The 16230-nt window shown below is 56.4% G+C and overlaps 1 protein-coding gene across 1 annotated transcript in view; it reads left to right on the plus strand.

The window, feature by feature from the left end:
• CSUI_006351 (uncharacterized protein) overlaps positions 1-15478 on the plus strand; it is a 21152-nt gene extending 5674 nt beyond the window's left edge. The window contains exons 8-19 of the mRNA XM_068066514.1: positions 199-453; positions 1856-2008; positions 2736-2846; positions 3291-3503; positions 3672-3698; positions 4678-4838; positions 5517-5629; positions 6129-6340; positions 6560-9560; positions 10382-11028; positions 11202-14387; positions 14745-15478. Coding sequence (XP_067921503.1) covers positions 10980-11028; positions 11202-13393 — 2241 coding nt within the window. The 5' untranslated portion in view covers positions 199-453; positions 1856-2008; positions 2736-2846; ... (5 more) ...; positions 6560-9560; positions 10382-10979 and the 3' untranslated portion in view covers positions 13394-14387; positions 14745-15478. The remainder of the gene's footprint in view (positions 1-198; positions 454-1855; positions 2009-2735; positions 2847-3290; positions 3504-3671; positions 3699-4677; positions 4839-5516; positions 5630-6128; positions 6341-6559; positions 9561-10381; positions 11029-11201; positions 14388-14744) is intronic.
• Positions 15479-16230: the final 752 nt, after the last annotated feature.

A 16230-nucleotide genomic window follows, 5' to 3' on the forward strand; every position in this document is an offset into this window, starting at 1 on the left:
GTAGCGGAGTCACAAAACGATTTACTGGTACTGATTTGTCTCTCCACCTTCCTGCGTGAGCCGCCACCAATGCGCCGGGTGTGCCTACAATCATTCACTGCATACGAGAGGAAAAAGAAGTGTCGAGCACTTTCGCCGGCAAACCACGCCTGCTCTTTCTGCAGAAACCAGTGTACGCCGAGTCTTCGCTGTCTCCAGATGAGGAAGCGCTTAAACAGAAGACAGAGCCCCTCCCTCAGCTGTCGCCTCGGCGGGCAATGCCACCACTGCCAGCCCCTTCCGCAGGACCTTATAAGGTTCAAGAAGATCGACGTTCTTCTGAACCACTGACACTATCTCAAGAAGACAGAGACCAGTTTGAGCAGATACGAGATAAGGTCCTACGGACACTTCCAGAGTTTCATCCGTACGCCCATCAGCTGAAGCCTACAAAGTTCCGACGGTCCTCGATAGGTAAGAAAGGTCGATCCAAAAAAAAAGGCGGTGTCATCGTTATTTCCGAGGAGCGTCGCCAAGTGTGATCAGCGGCCCGTCTCCCACCTTGGCCTTCTGCCCTGTCGACATACGTGTTCTAGCTGGGTAGGTGGGAGTTAGGCTGTAGAAGCCCAGAAGAGGCTCGCGACTTCTGATGGTAGGAGTGAGTTCAGCTTTGTTTGTTGATAGGGCCTGTGAGTGTGGTCCTAGCAGAGTGTGGAACCACGGCTCGCACAAGCAACAACTAGCCAACCCTCAGCATCAGGCGGACTTGGGGGGTCGCGCAGTCTGGGCCCTGCTGCGTTTTTGACCGCCTACAAGTTTCACTAGAGATGCTAATTTGTCGCGGCCGAGCTCTAGCCCGCGGTGACAGGCCACTCTATATGTCCGGGGAAAGGTGTCCGGGTTTTTTTCACGCTGTGCCGAAGTGTCGGCAGCTGATCTGTTTAGCGCTGTCCTTGTTCGCGGAAAAAATGTAGGGCACTTGCAGAGCGAGAAGCTCCAACAAGCGGGGGCGAAACCCTGCGGTGTCGCGGTAACCCAGCAGGATCTTCAGTAGTTCGGAAGATCGAGTTGAAATATTCACCTGGCTCCGTGGCCGCGAGCCAAGGAGAAGTGGTAGCGAAAGCGTACAAATGAGAGGGGGGTCCGCTAGGGAGTTCCGCATGGCGCACAGAGATCCGATGAAGGCAATAACGTCACCATAAGGGATCGGTGTCATCACTGTAGCTCTTCGGGTTTCGCGGGCGCACGCCGCAATGCTGCCGTGTTCGTCAGCGCACGAAAAGGGAAGAAAAAACGCTCTCGCATGGGAGTTGCTCCCTCGGGGCTGCGCGGAGCCCTCAGCTCACGGAAGCGTGTCTAGGTACTGTGTTTGCGAGCGGCACAGCGGTAGGGATGCCTTCGCACGGTGCTGTCCCTCCCGTGGGGGAGTGAGCTCGGCTCACTACTGCTTTGACAGGAATTCCCTCGTGTGTATGGCCATAGTAAGCCGACAAGCATAGCTGTGTTTCATTTTTGGTCGGGGCGGTGGACTTGTAGAAGCATACGTTGGCAAGCGAAACTCAGGCAGTCGGGCCAAGAAGTTCGTATGCTTTACGTCTACGTTTGTAGTGTCTGTCCGGGGATAGAACACTACGTGTCTGCAGATGTTCGTGAGACTTCTGCCCAAAGTTGCGACAAGGGGAGGCCACAAGCCGCCTGAGTTCATACCCGGTAGATGCAGCGTGGGCGCAGACATAGAAGCTGTTGCGGGAAGCTTAACCTGAGATGTTTGCAGGTTAGTCGTTCTCGTAAAGGTGAGCCGTCTCTTTCGCTAGGACTTGTGTAAGATACTGGGTTTTCGGGTGTTTGGTATGCTCTCTCTCGGCGTTTCCCGTAGCGACATGTCCTTTCATCGAGACCACGAGCACAGCTTGCACGTCGTCTTGTGGACTTGGCCGAATGCTGTCTTTCCGGGTTGCCCCTGATGGAGGAAACGTCTGTCAAATCTCTCCGGCCCTCGCCGAGTGCGAGGCCATCTCCGGTTGTCCTGGTAAGTGGCTGTTCTCCCAGAGAGAGGCACGTCGCGGTCTGTGGTGAGCGCATCTGTTTTAGAGCTACTTTTTTTTCTCTTCACTGATGTAGCGATTCTCTCGCTGAGCCGGGCGCCACCGGGTACCGCCAATGACGCTCGCGCGGTCCGCAGTATCCGGCAAGAGACACCTTGCCACGAAGGCAATTGTGTCCAGAGGAGACAGAAGGGACAAAAAAGCAAGCAAGGGGACAAAACCCCGGCAAATCAGCCGGACTGCAACTTGACTAGCTCGAGCCACCCCTAGCGTTCGGCTTGACCGGGCTCAAGGATCGCCATACGGAGCTCCTCCGGTTCTGTTTTGAAAAGGTTTTGTGCCACTCGAGTATCCACGGCTCCTGATGTGCCGGCAGCTGCCTGAGGTAGCAGTCTCGGGTGGAAGGGTAGTGCAGCGCTCGCCATTCCGGCGATCTGGCTGGCCGCACAGGTGTACAGTAGCAAACGGCTCGTTGTCTTCCCGTGTTTTGATGGATGAAGGAAGCTCAGCAGGACTCAAGTACCCGGAGTGGCAGTCCTTGCTTCCTTCGGAAGGAGCAGGCCTGGGGCTGCCGTCCTCAACAGATACTCGTTGCTGAGCTCTCCGTTTAGTCCTGCTTGTACGGACATGCCGCGGCAAGCCCTACTCGAGTCCCAGCGCAGTTTCGTCATGGAAAGTCTTGTCAGACTGCGAACTTGGTTGGTGCTTTAGGAGCGAGTTCCAGGTGGCGGGTCTTCCGCCTGTCAAGACCTTCCCACATTCCAACACCAGCTTTTGACCAGCTCGCAATGCTGCTTCCCCCGGAGTCCTCATGGAAACGGGGTAAGGAGGAGGTGTACCGTATCTGCCGTCGCAGCGCCACTCACTAGCTTGCAAAGCCACACTTCTTCTCAATCCAGCATCTCGGACTGTGGTGTCCGTGCACAACGACAGGAACGTTCTTTCCCGGAGTGGTTACTACGCCACTTCCCCTCGGTCAACATGTGTGTACGGCTATCGCAGTGACCGTCTGTTCTTACGGTCGTACTATGAAGAGCGTTGCTTACTTTGCTGATGGGGACATTTCAGGGATCAGCGCGTGGAAGTAAGAGGGCGCTGGGTACGTGCTGCTGCAACCGTCTTCACTTTCCATGGTATCTGCCGAGACTGTCTTCTACAACAGGCTGGACTTCGTGAGCAGACTGCGGCCTTCGTATTATCTGCGTTGTGTTCCGTGGAAGTGATTTGTTTCGCGCCCGACTTCCGTCGTTGTTGCGCCCACTGCAGTGGAGATGCCGGGCAGAAGTTTCTGCGATATTTTGGCTTCGAAGGGGTACACGGATCGGTTCAGGCGGGGTGGCAACCACGAGATGCTTGCTGACGACGCCGGCGGGTCAGCTGTAAGGGCGTACTTTGTCAGGGAAGTCCGCGAAGTCAAGCCTGGCGTTTGGCGCTGCGTATCTTTCTTGGGACTTGTTGACGCCGATGTGCTAGAGCCAAGTAAGTAGACGCGGGCGGGAGCCTTTTCAGCGCCCTACTGGACTAATGTGTCATGCACCCGGGCCTACATTTCCCTACGAGTTCGGCGCTGCTTCTTTCCTCCCGAGGCTCTCTTTCTCGAGGCATTCGTTGATCTCGGTGCTATGCTTGTCTTTTGTGATTTTTCAGTTCCTGAAGCTTCGTCCGTGAACAAAGGTGAGGCACCGTACCGCCCTGCTCTAAGCTGCTGCTGTGGCCACTCTCTGAACATATGTTTGGGAAGGATTGCAGTACAAGTACAGTGCTCCCCGTAGACGAAAGAAACGCGTGGACTATAAAGTAGTCAGTTCAGATCGTTTCATACTGAGCTGGTGGGTCTTAACTGCGGTTGTGAAGGTAAAACCCTCGAAAGACTCTCCACTGCGTCGCCCTTCCGTTTGTCGCTTTCACGTAGGGCGTGCAACGGGGGTACACAGACGAGGAGCCACGGGACCAGAGGACTCAACTGAGACCTCAAGAAGCTAGACCGGATAGGGAGTCCCTGCTCCACCGTGCAGCAGAAAACGCCACTGTGTTGCTGTTGGGCCAGCCGAGCTCACTACACCGAGTGGTGTTTGGGTATCCGTTGGTTACACTAGTACACGATTAAAAAGACCAAGCAAGACTTGCTTACGGTCGAAATGAAAGCACGGCTGTCCCGCTTGTATCTCCGCGGCAATTTCTTCTTCCTCTGCGGACCGTGTTGTAGATAGGAGCTCACGCCAGAACTACTGCTGACTTTCGGAAGTCCGTTGGCCTTTCGAGCCGCTGCTCGCCCCGAAGTAGCTTCACGCATATCGCTCGTTCATGTTCTTTTCGAGCGTTGACCCCGGATGGAGATGTGCGCGACAACACAGCGTATAGCGTGGAAGTCGGTCATAGGATGGCTGAGCGTGATTTGACTTCCTAGTGCGAGGCTCGCTCAAAGCCCAGAAGGTTTGCTTTCTTTCTTTTGCTCAACAGCGGCACGAGAAGAGCTCAGGTGGCTGTCGCCTGCAACGTCTGTGCGGTTCTTCCAGTACTGCCCTGTCCTTTCAATATGGTTACAGTGATTCCGATTTTAGTGCGGCGTGTTTTCTTGTCAGTCCACAAATGTCTACGCGCCCACATGAAACGTCTAGTGCAGGGTATGGCACCCCTGTTTTTCATTTTCCAGTTTTGGTGCAGGAACACAACAAACTACGACGAATGTACGGCGTTCATGAACTGCGCTTCGATACCTCACTCAAGCGTTTTGCGGAATACTGGGCATGGAAACTCGAACAGGATTACAACTGTGGCCTGCATCATTCGGACAGCGAGACTCGTGTTGCGTATGTAAGTTCCTTGCTTGGTCCGTGTGTTCAAGAACTACGTACTGGTTGAACACCCATGTTCCCGGAAGCTATTGCAGTAGCTGGGTTATCTACTGAACAGATCCAGGCCACTGCGATTTGTGGTGCTTCGGACGAGGCATTCCGTCGTCCAATCGCGACTTCGATCGAAAGTGAGGTAGTGAGTTTTGAAGACAAGCAGCCTTCAGTTGGGCGTCATATAACGTGGATAGACTCCGCGCAGATCGCAAAAGAATACACGACGCTCCTGTTTCTTTCATATCCTGGGCTGGCTGCAGGCCCTTAGATGGACTAGGTGTGCAGAAGCAGTGCGTTATTTCCTTCTAATATGCACGCCGAATCACGTGTGTGGGCTACTATAGCCCGCACACGTGGCGGGCCGTGTTTCAGTCAGACAGGTAGTGATTCCGATCAGCTTAGAAACGGAAGTACAGTGCTCCTGTTTCCTTTGTATTTTGAGCTGCACTGCAACTCTTGAGGTGGGCTAGTGTATTTGGCAGTGATGCACCGGATTAGGCCAGCTGATGGCGGATATGCGCGTTTGTGTACCGTGAAGCCTCTGTGCCCAATCAAGGAGGCCGCGGCACTGATATCTTTGCTTATGCCGCTGCGCTCCGAGTGTAGATAACCTCACACTGTGTATCCGTGTTTCTCTTCCCAGATCGGCGCAGAGTTTGAGTCAACCGGGGAGAACCTTTCCCTCGCGTGTACGGCGGGGGATAGCACGTGGGAAGGAGTGCCCGTGGGGTGGTTTGACGAGGTTCACTGCTACAAGTGAGGCATTTCCGTAGAGGTGAAGAGTTCCAAATTCCCGTAGTAACGGGAGCGTCCCCTGAGCCCGGCAGAGACGTGGCGCGGTTCGTGTGGCGGCAGACAGAGAACACAGGATCTGCACACTGCTAGGCGTCGTCTTTTTGCCTCCCTAAGCTGTTCGACTTTGTCTCGTGGGCAATGGAACTCACTTCGGGATGCGAAAGACAGTGTGGCTGAGCCCGCAGAGACAGACCCCCCGTGTGGGAAAGCTTCCACCGAATACAACCAGTTCACCAGATACGATCCGCAGAGCCTCGTGAAGATTACCCCTCAGTTTTACCTTCTCAGTCCGGGAAGTTCCCTGTGCGTGTGTGAGTGAGGCTCTTAATAGCGGCTGGCATTTTTCGGGCGAAGCAGTGTGTCCTCAGCTAGTGTAGAAGACTGTGAGGCATTTGTGCATCTTTCCTAGAGTGAGTGATGTTGAGTGCTTACGGACACCTCGAGTGATGCTTGTGTCCAGGTACGGAAAAGTGGGCAACCCTTGCACTTCGCAGCTTCTGGGGAGATGCGATCCGAAGAGTCACGCAGAAGGCATTATGGTTGGCCATTTCACTCAGGTCATGTCTGAACTCTCCAACAAGGTTGGGTGCGCGGTTCGGTACTGTGCCGAGCCGTGCAAGCTAGGCACGCTTGTTGGGCAGAGGGTTCTAACCGTATGCAACTACGCAAACTGTAAGTCTCCTTCGTCGGAGCAGAGGTGAAAGCTCTTATTCGTTCCGGTCTCTAGCAGGGACGTGCCCTCTCCGGTATTGATTAAGATATAGAGAATGCTTTTTTCCGAGCACGCGCAGACGAACGTACAAGTTTCGCTTCCCGTGCTGACGTGTCACCAGCCCGCATGCGCCGCGGTAAGTGACTCCGATTTTCACTTCTGCCGTGTTTGCTGTGTAGCTGGAAACGTGGTGGACAAAGTTCCATTCAGTCGCCGAGTAGCAGCAAGACTCCAGAGCATCCATCCCGAGATTTTCGAGGCCCCAGACGACCCCGCCTCTCGGGAAGTCTGTCAGCAAAATCTCAAGGAGTGGGAACAGCGGAATCCGGGCAGGGATATATGACGGAAACAGCGCGGAAGCAGGGTGCTCTCACCTGTGAGCCGGCCCTTGTGCGAGTTTGTGTACCGGAGAACGTCGCACCGAGGGTCTCAAAACTCCGGCGCCCTAAAACGACAGGTACGAAGACCAGCGTGCAGGCTTCCCGTGCAATGTTCAGCACAGAGGGGAAAGCACAGATAGCCTATGCAGGGCATCAGCTGTGGCACCATTTACGGCCATGTACACTCCCGGTGCAGGGCCGCGTTTTTTTTTCGGGAATGTCACTACGGCAATCGCCGCGGGACAAGTCGGCCGGTGGCTAAGTACCGCGTGATCGAGAGCGGTTGTGACGATGTCTTTGGCGACCCAGCGGGTATGCTTGGAACCAGGGTTGAGATCGCCTGTCGTCTTATTTTCCAGTCCTTTTCGCCATCAACTCGCCTAGATCTCGCCCTACGCTCACAGCAACGCACGCCTGGACAAAAACTGAGACGCCAGCTAGGCAGGAGGCGAGTCGTTGATTGGAAATAGGGAACAGTCCGCGGGGTTGCAACTGCGGGCAGCAGTTAACGCGGGTCAGAGTGCTCGCGTCGACCTCGAAAGATGTGCTCTGTACTGTATTGGTAAAACATGTCGCGATCGAAACCGGTCCTTCTCGAAAGACGTGCTATGTAGTGTATCGGTAAAATGTCACCAAGGTTGTCTCCTGTCAAAGGTATGCACTGAGCAGAAGAGCCGCAGACCGGAGCAGCGCGCAGCAACGGCAACCGTTGCCGTCCTCCGTACGGTCGGGGTGGAGCTGCCTTCACCTGTGTGAGTTGTTCGTCGAGTGGAGTAATTGCGGAGCAACCAGCGTGCCAGTGGCACTAACGTGCAGATGAATCGCGTGTGTATGGAGTGCCGGAGTCGTCACTCACGATCAACCGTTAGGTTCATCAATCTGTCAGTACCGAGGTAGAGCGTTGAGTCAGACGTCAACCCGTGAACAGAGCCACTTTTGTGCTCATCGCGTTTTTCAACTGGCTCCATTGTGCTGCAAAAGCTCATGGGACGAATGTCCCGCGGCTGAAAGTAGCAAGCGCCAACGGGTCTTGTGTGTGGACGGCTGTAACAAGCAGAGAGATACGTTAGTGTCTCGATGTCGCTAAGTCTCTCTCCAGTCAGGCTTCGCTAAGCAGGCAGCCGCTTACGGGATCCGTCGGGACACGCGCCGGTATCCCTACGACGGCCGCCACAGTTTACGACAGCGCCGCCAGCCGATGGCCGTGTCGGTCTCCGCGGTCACATGTTACAAGGGAGCAAGGGACAGTCGTTGCCAAGTTCGAGCACCATGGAAGGCTTGTAAGTGACCACTCCATGTAGTAGCATCGAGGACAGAGCACGGTCGCAGAGTCGTCCTCTCGGGCCGCCGGCGGGCAGAGCGGGCCCGGTCTGGTGAGTGTTCGCTTCGCCGCCCGTCGTTATGCCCGAGCCGGCAACGCGCAACGAGTACGCGTAAGGAGAAGCCCGATCATCAGAGAGCTGGGGTGTCATAACAGTGTATCAGTCTGACAGGTCTGACTGCGAGCTTCGATCCGAGAGAAAGCTTGTGCGCGTCGACAGCCCAAGCACAGACCACAACGGCTGCGAGTGCGCATACGCTCCCGATCGAGGCAGCGCGCCCGGTGGGACTCACAAGGTAGGAGGTACTCGGGGAGCTTTTTGGGGGGCGAAGGCGGGATGCAGCAGTGCGTGATGACGCATTTTCGCGTCCGGTTGAGAATACGCGTCACCGTATTCGTGACCGGCTGACAACAGTCTGAGGCTTCAAAAGATAAAACCTGGAGGACAACAAGCCCAAGACAAACAAGGGGTGTAGCAACCGCAAAGCGATTCTGCCCAGTCAGAGAGGGTGCCGTGGCGCCGAGTCAGTGTCGTGTTGTGGACGACGCTGTGTGAGGAAAGGGAATGATTGGCGACCAACGTGGAGATAAGAGATGTCCCGGGACAGCTTGTTTCGCGGAAAGATGCCTTCCCGGAAAGATATAACTGGGCCCGCAACTCCCCACAGAGTCGGAATGAGTCTCGAATGGTCAAACCTGAGTTACACCTCAGTTGAAAACAGAAGACGTAGTGAATGTATACTAGTGTGGGAGGTAAATCAATGTACCAGGGACCGACTACCTGCTCCAGAGCCGAGAGAGCGTCTCCCCAGGCTGATCTACATGCTATGAATGTCCCCACAGAAGTGACCGTGACTTAATCACGTTATCCAGTGTAGAGTAGCTGCGCACGCAATGGTTTCCTCATGAGTCGAACTAGGGCGGCTGCGGCGAAGTCACGAAGAGAGAGGTTAAGTCAGCGAAGAGCGAGGTTAAGTCAGCCACCGAGCCAGGTCCAAGCCTGAGAGCCAAGACTGGGGGTGGCAAACTGTGACATTGTAAGAGACAAGCTCTCGGAATGACGTCTGAGTGATGTGACCCAGGCCATGGAGTGCTGCAAGGGCACGTGTTTATTGACCTAGCAGAGGGGTTGCCGGCCCGCGTGCCGCGGAGTTTTGCTTGCAGTCATGCCTACGCGCCTCCATACAAAACTAGACCGTTTGGAGGGGTTCCGCCGGGTCGCCATAAAGCGACAGGAAAAGCAGCAACAGTGCTCTACAAGAGTCAGCCGCGCGCGCTAGCACTGACAAACGGTAATGTGGCGGAAGTACGGAAGGCGCGAAAGAGAGACTACGATCGCGCCAAATCGCCTGGAAGGCTGCAAGCTGGTGACCTCCCCAAGGTGTCACCTCGGCCTGCTACGAGCGACCGGTCGCTACAGCGCAGTACCCACGACGGCCGCGAGGAGACGAGGTGGTCGGCGCCGGAGAGCGTGGAGAGGCAAGCGAACAGGCGTCACGCGTCTCATGCCTACCGCAGGGCATTCATCCTTGACAGTAGCAGTACTTCGGAGGGAGTTTCACTCATTCGTTTCTTCGTTAGCAATCACTTATTGACTAAGAGGTGTCAGGTGTCGTGGGATTACTAGCAATCACTTATTGACTAAGAGGTTTTAGGTGTCTTGGGATTACACGTCCAAAAAAGCCTGAAACTCTGTTAAAAGACCCGAAGGCAACACTCCACGCTAGCCGGACTGTAACGTGTGTGTGGTGTGTCGTGCGGTGCTCCGTAGTGGTTGTTGCGAGTCACCGATGAGTCCAGTGTGATGAGTGTATGCTGTCTGCGTGGTTCGTCGCGTGTGGTGCTGCTCGTTTGACCCCCCGCCCCGGCGGGTCTGTACGCGTCGCTACGGTGCTTGCCGGTGAGAGTCGTCAAGAGGAGAGAGAACAGAAAGCAACAGTCGGCTCATCGGCGGACATTCACAGCACGGCACTCGATACGCGGCAAGGCACCCACCACACTCGGCGGCGGCACAGAGTCGCATCACGGGCATTACACGCGGTGCCCGGGGGACGCCCTCCACCAAAAAGGTGGAAGCGGGCAAGTGGCCCGGCTGGATAGAGACGCTTCCCACGGCGAACTCGAAGTCACCACAAGAGGCGGACAGAAGGCCCTCGCGATCCGTGGCAGTGGCAAGCGGGTTTGTAGACACGCCCAGCCGGTTTTGCTTTATCCCTACGACCCGAAGAAAGCGCAGTTACACTGTTGATTGGCCCCGGAACACGGGGCTGTGCGTGACGCCCCTGCCCTGTTGTGTGCAGTCGAGGGAGATCCAGGGACCTCGAAGCCCCCGGAGTGGCACCGGGGGACGACGATTCCTGGTGGAGCAACCTACAAGCTTCTGTGCAGCTGTACCAAGCGAGTTTCAAAATCAGTTGAAAGCCGCCAGGCGCTGACTTGAGGACGCGGGGCCCGCGCCACGATCCAACTGGCAGATGCTTGATTCGCCGCTAACGGCTGCGTCCCATGGTTCTTCTGCCAGCTGTTACGAACCCGCAACGCATGCAGAGGGGAGCTTTCACAAATGTTGAATCCGGCCGTAAATGCTCTGTTGGTGCCTCTTGCTATTATGCCACTTTGGAGGCAGACCCCCATCCTGAGTCCGCTGTGCCTGTCAATTTACGCGCCGCATTCCCGTAATTTCTTGAGGTGGCTGAATGGACCACATAGTTCATCGGCGTCCACGACAGGTACAGTCCCCTGTTCGTCATGTCCGTCCGCGAGAGTTTCGGGAAGCGACCGTTGCTGCCCAGCTCTCCCCTTAGTGCCAGCCAATTTCGCCTTCGTCTTGGCATCTCTATTCTTGAGTGTTTCAGCGGTCGTCGCACCTTTTTCTCGAATACGAAGGCGTAAGCGGCGATGAATGGCCTAGATGGGCCTACCGCGGTATTCGGCGCGCAGAACTCAGGTAAATCTTGTCTGTTGACTCAGTGCGTGTTCCCGACATCGTCTTCTTCCGCGTTTTTGCGGTGTCGTATGGGAGGGCAGCTTAGGGTTGGAGAGGAGGGGCAATGTGTTAGTGAAGCGACAGTGAAGGCGACCGGTATAGTTTACTCTGCGTGCATCTCTTCTTGCGTTCAGGGGCGGGGGGTTCGCCAGGGGAATCCACTGCAGATCTTGCCAATGACCGTCTTCCTAACAGGTTAAGCATGCGAGTCAAGCGTGAGTCTCCCGCAGCTTCCCGGGGGCCCTCACCAGAGCCGGGCGGCGGCGCACGGCGCCCCAGGCGTGCTGCGGCGGAGACGGCGGTGCATAGAATGGCATTGATTGCTCCTAAATTTCGGTCGCGGAAAGAGATTGAGGCCGCGGCTGCAGCGCGGCGGGCATTTTTGGAAGCGGCAAGATGCGTGTCACGGGAAGCACCAACGGACGCAGCAGTTGTCCGTACCCGGCCTTCTGATTCTACGAGAAAGGTTCATGATGTCACGCGGCCACATCCGTCGTCTGCTGATACCGATTCTAAGGCGGCTTTGCAGCACTTGGTACAGGATCGTTCCGCAGACGGTCACGTTAGCGCGTCTGAGCCGGGTGATGCATTCAACGCAGCGGTCGAGGCTGTCGCTCACGACACCAATGGCATTTCTAGCGCTGCAACGCCGTCCGCGTCCACTGGGGCTCCTGTCTCTGCGCGTCGGGATGAAGGTCAAGCGGCAGCCATTGGCGCTGGGGAAGATAGTGGAGAATTTTCAGGAGTGACCGAAGTGTCGGGTTGTGCCGGTCAGGCGGTGGCCCCAGTTTCCAATCACTGCCCGGCCGAGTCGCCGACGACAGTTTCCAGACATTGCCCGGCTCAATCCTCGACCCCAGTTTCCAATCAGTGTGCGGCGCAGTCACCGACCATCTTGTCCAGTCAGACTGGGGAAACCCGTTCCACGCAGTCCAAGCCTCTTGCGCAGAGTCCTGTGGTCGCCGGGAACAGCGCAGCTATGCTAGACGTGCTGGCTTCGCAGCAATCCACCACAGCACGCCAGCAGTCCCAGCCGGCCTGTAAATCTACGCAAGCACCGTTGGCGAAAGCGCGAGCATCTGCGCGGCCCCCCACGACTGTCTCGTCAGACTTGGGCACTCCCGTCGATGCGACTCCGGCTGCTCTGCCCGCCTGTGTTGCACCCGGTCGTGCCGGTGTGAGTGTACGGCCGCCGCTGGCGAATCTTCCCCATGCGGCGGCTTGGACTAACCACGGAATGCCAGTTGGTCCCCCTGCCATGGAGCCCTCGACCTGTACCCCAGCCTTTGCGGCTGCTCTAGCCGCCTGCCAAGCCCGCGCCATGGGGATGCAGATGTCGCCTGCTGTGCAGAGCTCACCGGTAGCACCGTCTCTGCCTCATAACAATCCCCTCCTCGGCAGTGTCTTGCCGGACACAATGGAGTCGAACAGAACGATGACTGCAAATTTCCGGTCAGATTCAGGTGACCCTAACATACGGTCTGTAAGTGCAGCGGCGGTGGCGAATGCCCACCACGTGATAGATCTGTCTTCTGGCAGCAGCTCAACAAACTGTGACATACCCACTAGGCATGCTCACTCCGATCATGCTCTCCATCGGCGAGTAGCACCATATTCTATTCCTTCTCGCCAGAAGTCTCCCCAGCAGCTGGCCTTCGGATCTGCCACCACGCAGGAGACGGACTTAGCCCAGGTGCAACATTTACAAGCCCAGCGGCTGCAACAGATTCGACGAGAAATCCACGAGCTGCAGCAGCAAAGCAGAGATCAAAACAGGGGGAGGCCGCAGCACCCCGGAGGCTCTCAGGTTCTCAGCTTGCCCGGTGCCGCGCAGGACGCCGAGGCGCCTAATGTGCCTTCATCGCGGGTGCGCAGTGGAAACCCGGGAGGTGTTTTGCCTAGCGTTGCGGTGTTGGAAAATCAGTTGCATGAGTGTGAAGAGCGCAGAGCGTACTTGAGGCGCTTACTTCGTGGAGGAGCCCCAGGACGCCGTGACTGGCCTTCGCCGTCTGAAGCCCGGTCCTTGTTAGAGACAGCGGGGGCATCTGCAGGGAAGTTCCAGGGTGACAGGTGGTTTGCTTGGGGAAACGACCCCTTGCCTTCAACGCGCTCAGTGGAGTGGAGGCTAGCCCGCGTTCTGGATCGGCCAGCTCTGGACGCTGCTGCACTGGGTGACGCGACCATGTGGGGAGTATTGTGTTTGACGCTGGGTGCCGTCATTCTAGGGGCAGATGTGGACGAGCTGCGCACAGGTCTCTCGAAGTTGGGTGTTCCTGTTCCCGATTCTCTTGGAACCCGGAGCTCTCCAACTCATACAACCGGGTAGTAGTATGCTAAACAGGTCTGTACGTGCCCAACCAACGTGCCACATCCAAACAGATTTCCGCTTGTCACAGATCGGGCTTCTCGGACGGAGACTAGCCGGCTGTTCCAACTTGGCGACGATTACGGCAGTTATCTGCGTACTGCAGACCGCGCGGTCGCTGCGGGATAAGCTCTGCACAAGCTCGCCCCGTGCAGTCGTGCAGGCTTAGAACATTTATGTTGAAAGACCGTGACCGAGCTCCGTACAAGCTGGTGTCGCGAAAACTGACCGCGGCCACCGATATCACGGAAGTTGTCCTTTTGGCGCCAAGGGTTGAAACAAGATGGAAGCAGAAAGATGTGCAGCAAGTTCCTTGTTGCGGTGCTGCACGGCACTGTAGACTCGCGTCCGTGTCATTGAATGAGAAGGGTCCGAGAAGAGTGCGTATTTTGAAACTGGTGGGAATCAGTATGGGCGGGAGGGTACGGGGGTGGTGGGGGGCTTTAGTTGCGGCTTTGGAATAACGGGTCGGTCGCACACTCGGCTGCTGGATTAGTCGCTCGTCACGCTCCTGCCTGGGTCGTCTCTTTCCCCTAGCTGGTGTGAGTACGCGTATCCGCGCTGCCATGCATGGAGTGCTGACTACCACCCTGTAGAGCATATGCCATCGCCACCGTACAAACCCGCGCAGTGCCAGAACAAAGCGAGTGTGCGCTTCTCGGAGCAGATTCTTTTGTTGAGAATTTAGGGCCTACAGGGAATTCTCCTAGTAAAACTGGCGTCGCCAGCGCCTTGCGGCTGTGGCCTGGGAGACGAAGGTCACTTTTCCCTATCCTGTACCCCAAGCATCTGACTTCGGTATCGGGAGGCAGGTTTGATTCTTCGCGCGCCTTTGCCACCTGCTGCGCAGTTGCCTGGGCGACGACCCGTGGGGGTTTCAGAGGACCGGGGAGCATTGCAGTCGCGAACAGACGTTGTCAGGCGCGCTCCAGCAGCTCAGGCTTGTTTTCTGCTGGTGAGATTTAACCCCCGAGTATTGGGGCGTAGCGGCGGAAGGCACAGGACACTAGTACGACTATGTCCGTGCACCAATGTTGAAACCGGGAGCTTGTCTACTTGAAGCCCCGACCAGCTTCATTACACGGCCGTACCGGATTGGAAGGGCTCTGAGGTTCTGTTGCGTGGACGCCGCCATGCAGTCTGTGCAGTCAAATGTTCCCTACAGTCGCGGCCGAAGAAGCTGCAAAGGAGCTGTGCCACGCCCGCTGTTGCCCAGACTTCACTGCGAGTGTCGCAGGGCTGAGGTGCGTCACTGAAACCACATGACCACTCAAAAGGACGTTTTCTTCGGTATGCGCTGCGAGTGTTGCAGGGTTGATCGGCTGATTCAGTAAGACGACCCAGAAGGACGTTTTCTTTGGTGCGTTACGCCTCGGCGTAACAGTTCCCGAATGTGCAGGGCCGCTTTCACTTGCTTCACAGGGCCGCTCTCACGGTGGCCACCACGTGGCACTCACTCTGGGGGGTAGACGTGAACGTTTCGTACGGGTCGAGACGCTGGTGCTGCTATAAAGGCCGGGCTGCAGAACCGCGTCACAGATGCTTCCTTCACGGTGACGAGGTGGAAGGAGAAGCAGCTGCTGAGCTCTTTGTGGGTGTGGCACGGTTCGGTGTGACAGTGACGCGCTGTGCAGCTCACAGCGTGGTGCCCTTCTTTTTTGTTCCGTTGCTGAGTCCGTGTGCGGAAGTATGGACATCGTCACTTTTGTATTTTTTGTTCCCTAGAATGAGCATCGAAGTTCTCGGCAGCCATGCTGACAGAAACGTAGTCTTCATTCGGATGCATTGGCTATATACATAGTAGGTGCCGAAGGTTTCTAGCCAGGGCCTCCTTCCGAGGAAGACCCGTGTCTCCCGATGGGCCTCGCTAGCCCTGTGCGTATATAAAGAGGTCTCAGGGACAGTTGCGAGGGGAACACAGGAACTGTGTACACGGATTCAGAGGAGTCCTTTGCAGCACCAATGTAGCAGCTGCTCGGTCTACGTGTGTAAGTGATGTGTCCGTATCTTACTCCAGAGAGTAGAGTTGGTCGACAGCTCAGCACTGACTGGTATATGTTGCAACCGCTTCAGAGGTCCCAGCGGCAGGCTTCGTCCAGCTGGACCCTGGGACACAACAATCATTCCGAGGAGTCGTCGCCTCGTGCAGTATATGCTATGCTTGAGCGTGAACAAGCCGAATCACTTTAGTAAGGACCTGCTTCACGAAGGCACGCCGTTTCCCTCGTGGCCAACAGGCACCCTTCACGGCCCTTTGGCATCCACCAGGGCGATCACTTTGTCTCACATCCCAGACGGGAACGATCCTGACCCCTCAGAGCACTAGACTGGAACAACGCCCCACTGACGCATACTCACAACACCTATTGGACCTGACAGACGCCCTCGTAGTTCAGTTGCCGGACAGCGGACTTCCGGAGTGATCCTGTCTTCGGACACTGCACGGAATAACACCTCTCCTCAGTCTCACAGCACCCGTTGGGAAACCCCTGTCGAGTATGTCAGCCCGCCAAAACGGCAGCGTGGCCCGTGGTGTTGCACGGTCCATCGCTGTTTGTACGGGGCGAAAGGGGACAGATTGTTGGCTGGTTCTGTGTCTGCATCAGTCACAAGTTACCAGCGGGGAACGCGGCAGTCCCGGGATCCATCTCCTTCCTGGCGACACCTCCCGGCTACTGTGTGCGGTGGCCGGACTGCTACATCCCAAGTGTTTCAGGGCTGCCAGTGTACGTGTGCCTTCGTACATAAAAAAGTTAGTGACTGTACGTTGTACAAGGCGCAGCAGAACTTGCACGCTT

Source organism: Cystoisospora suis (genome assembly GCF_002600585.1).
Source record: "Cystoisospora suis strain Wien I chromosome Unknown contig_3203, whole genome shotgun sequence".
NCBI lineage: Eukaryota > Apicomplexa > Conoidasida > Eucoccidiorida > Sarcocystidae > Cystoisospora > Cystoisospora suis.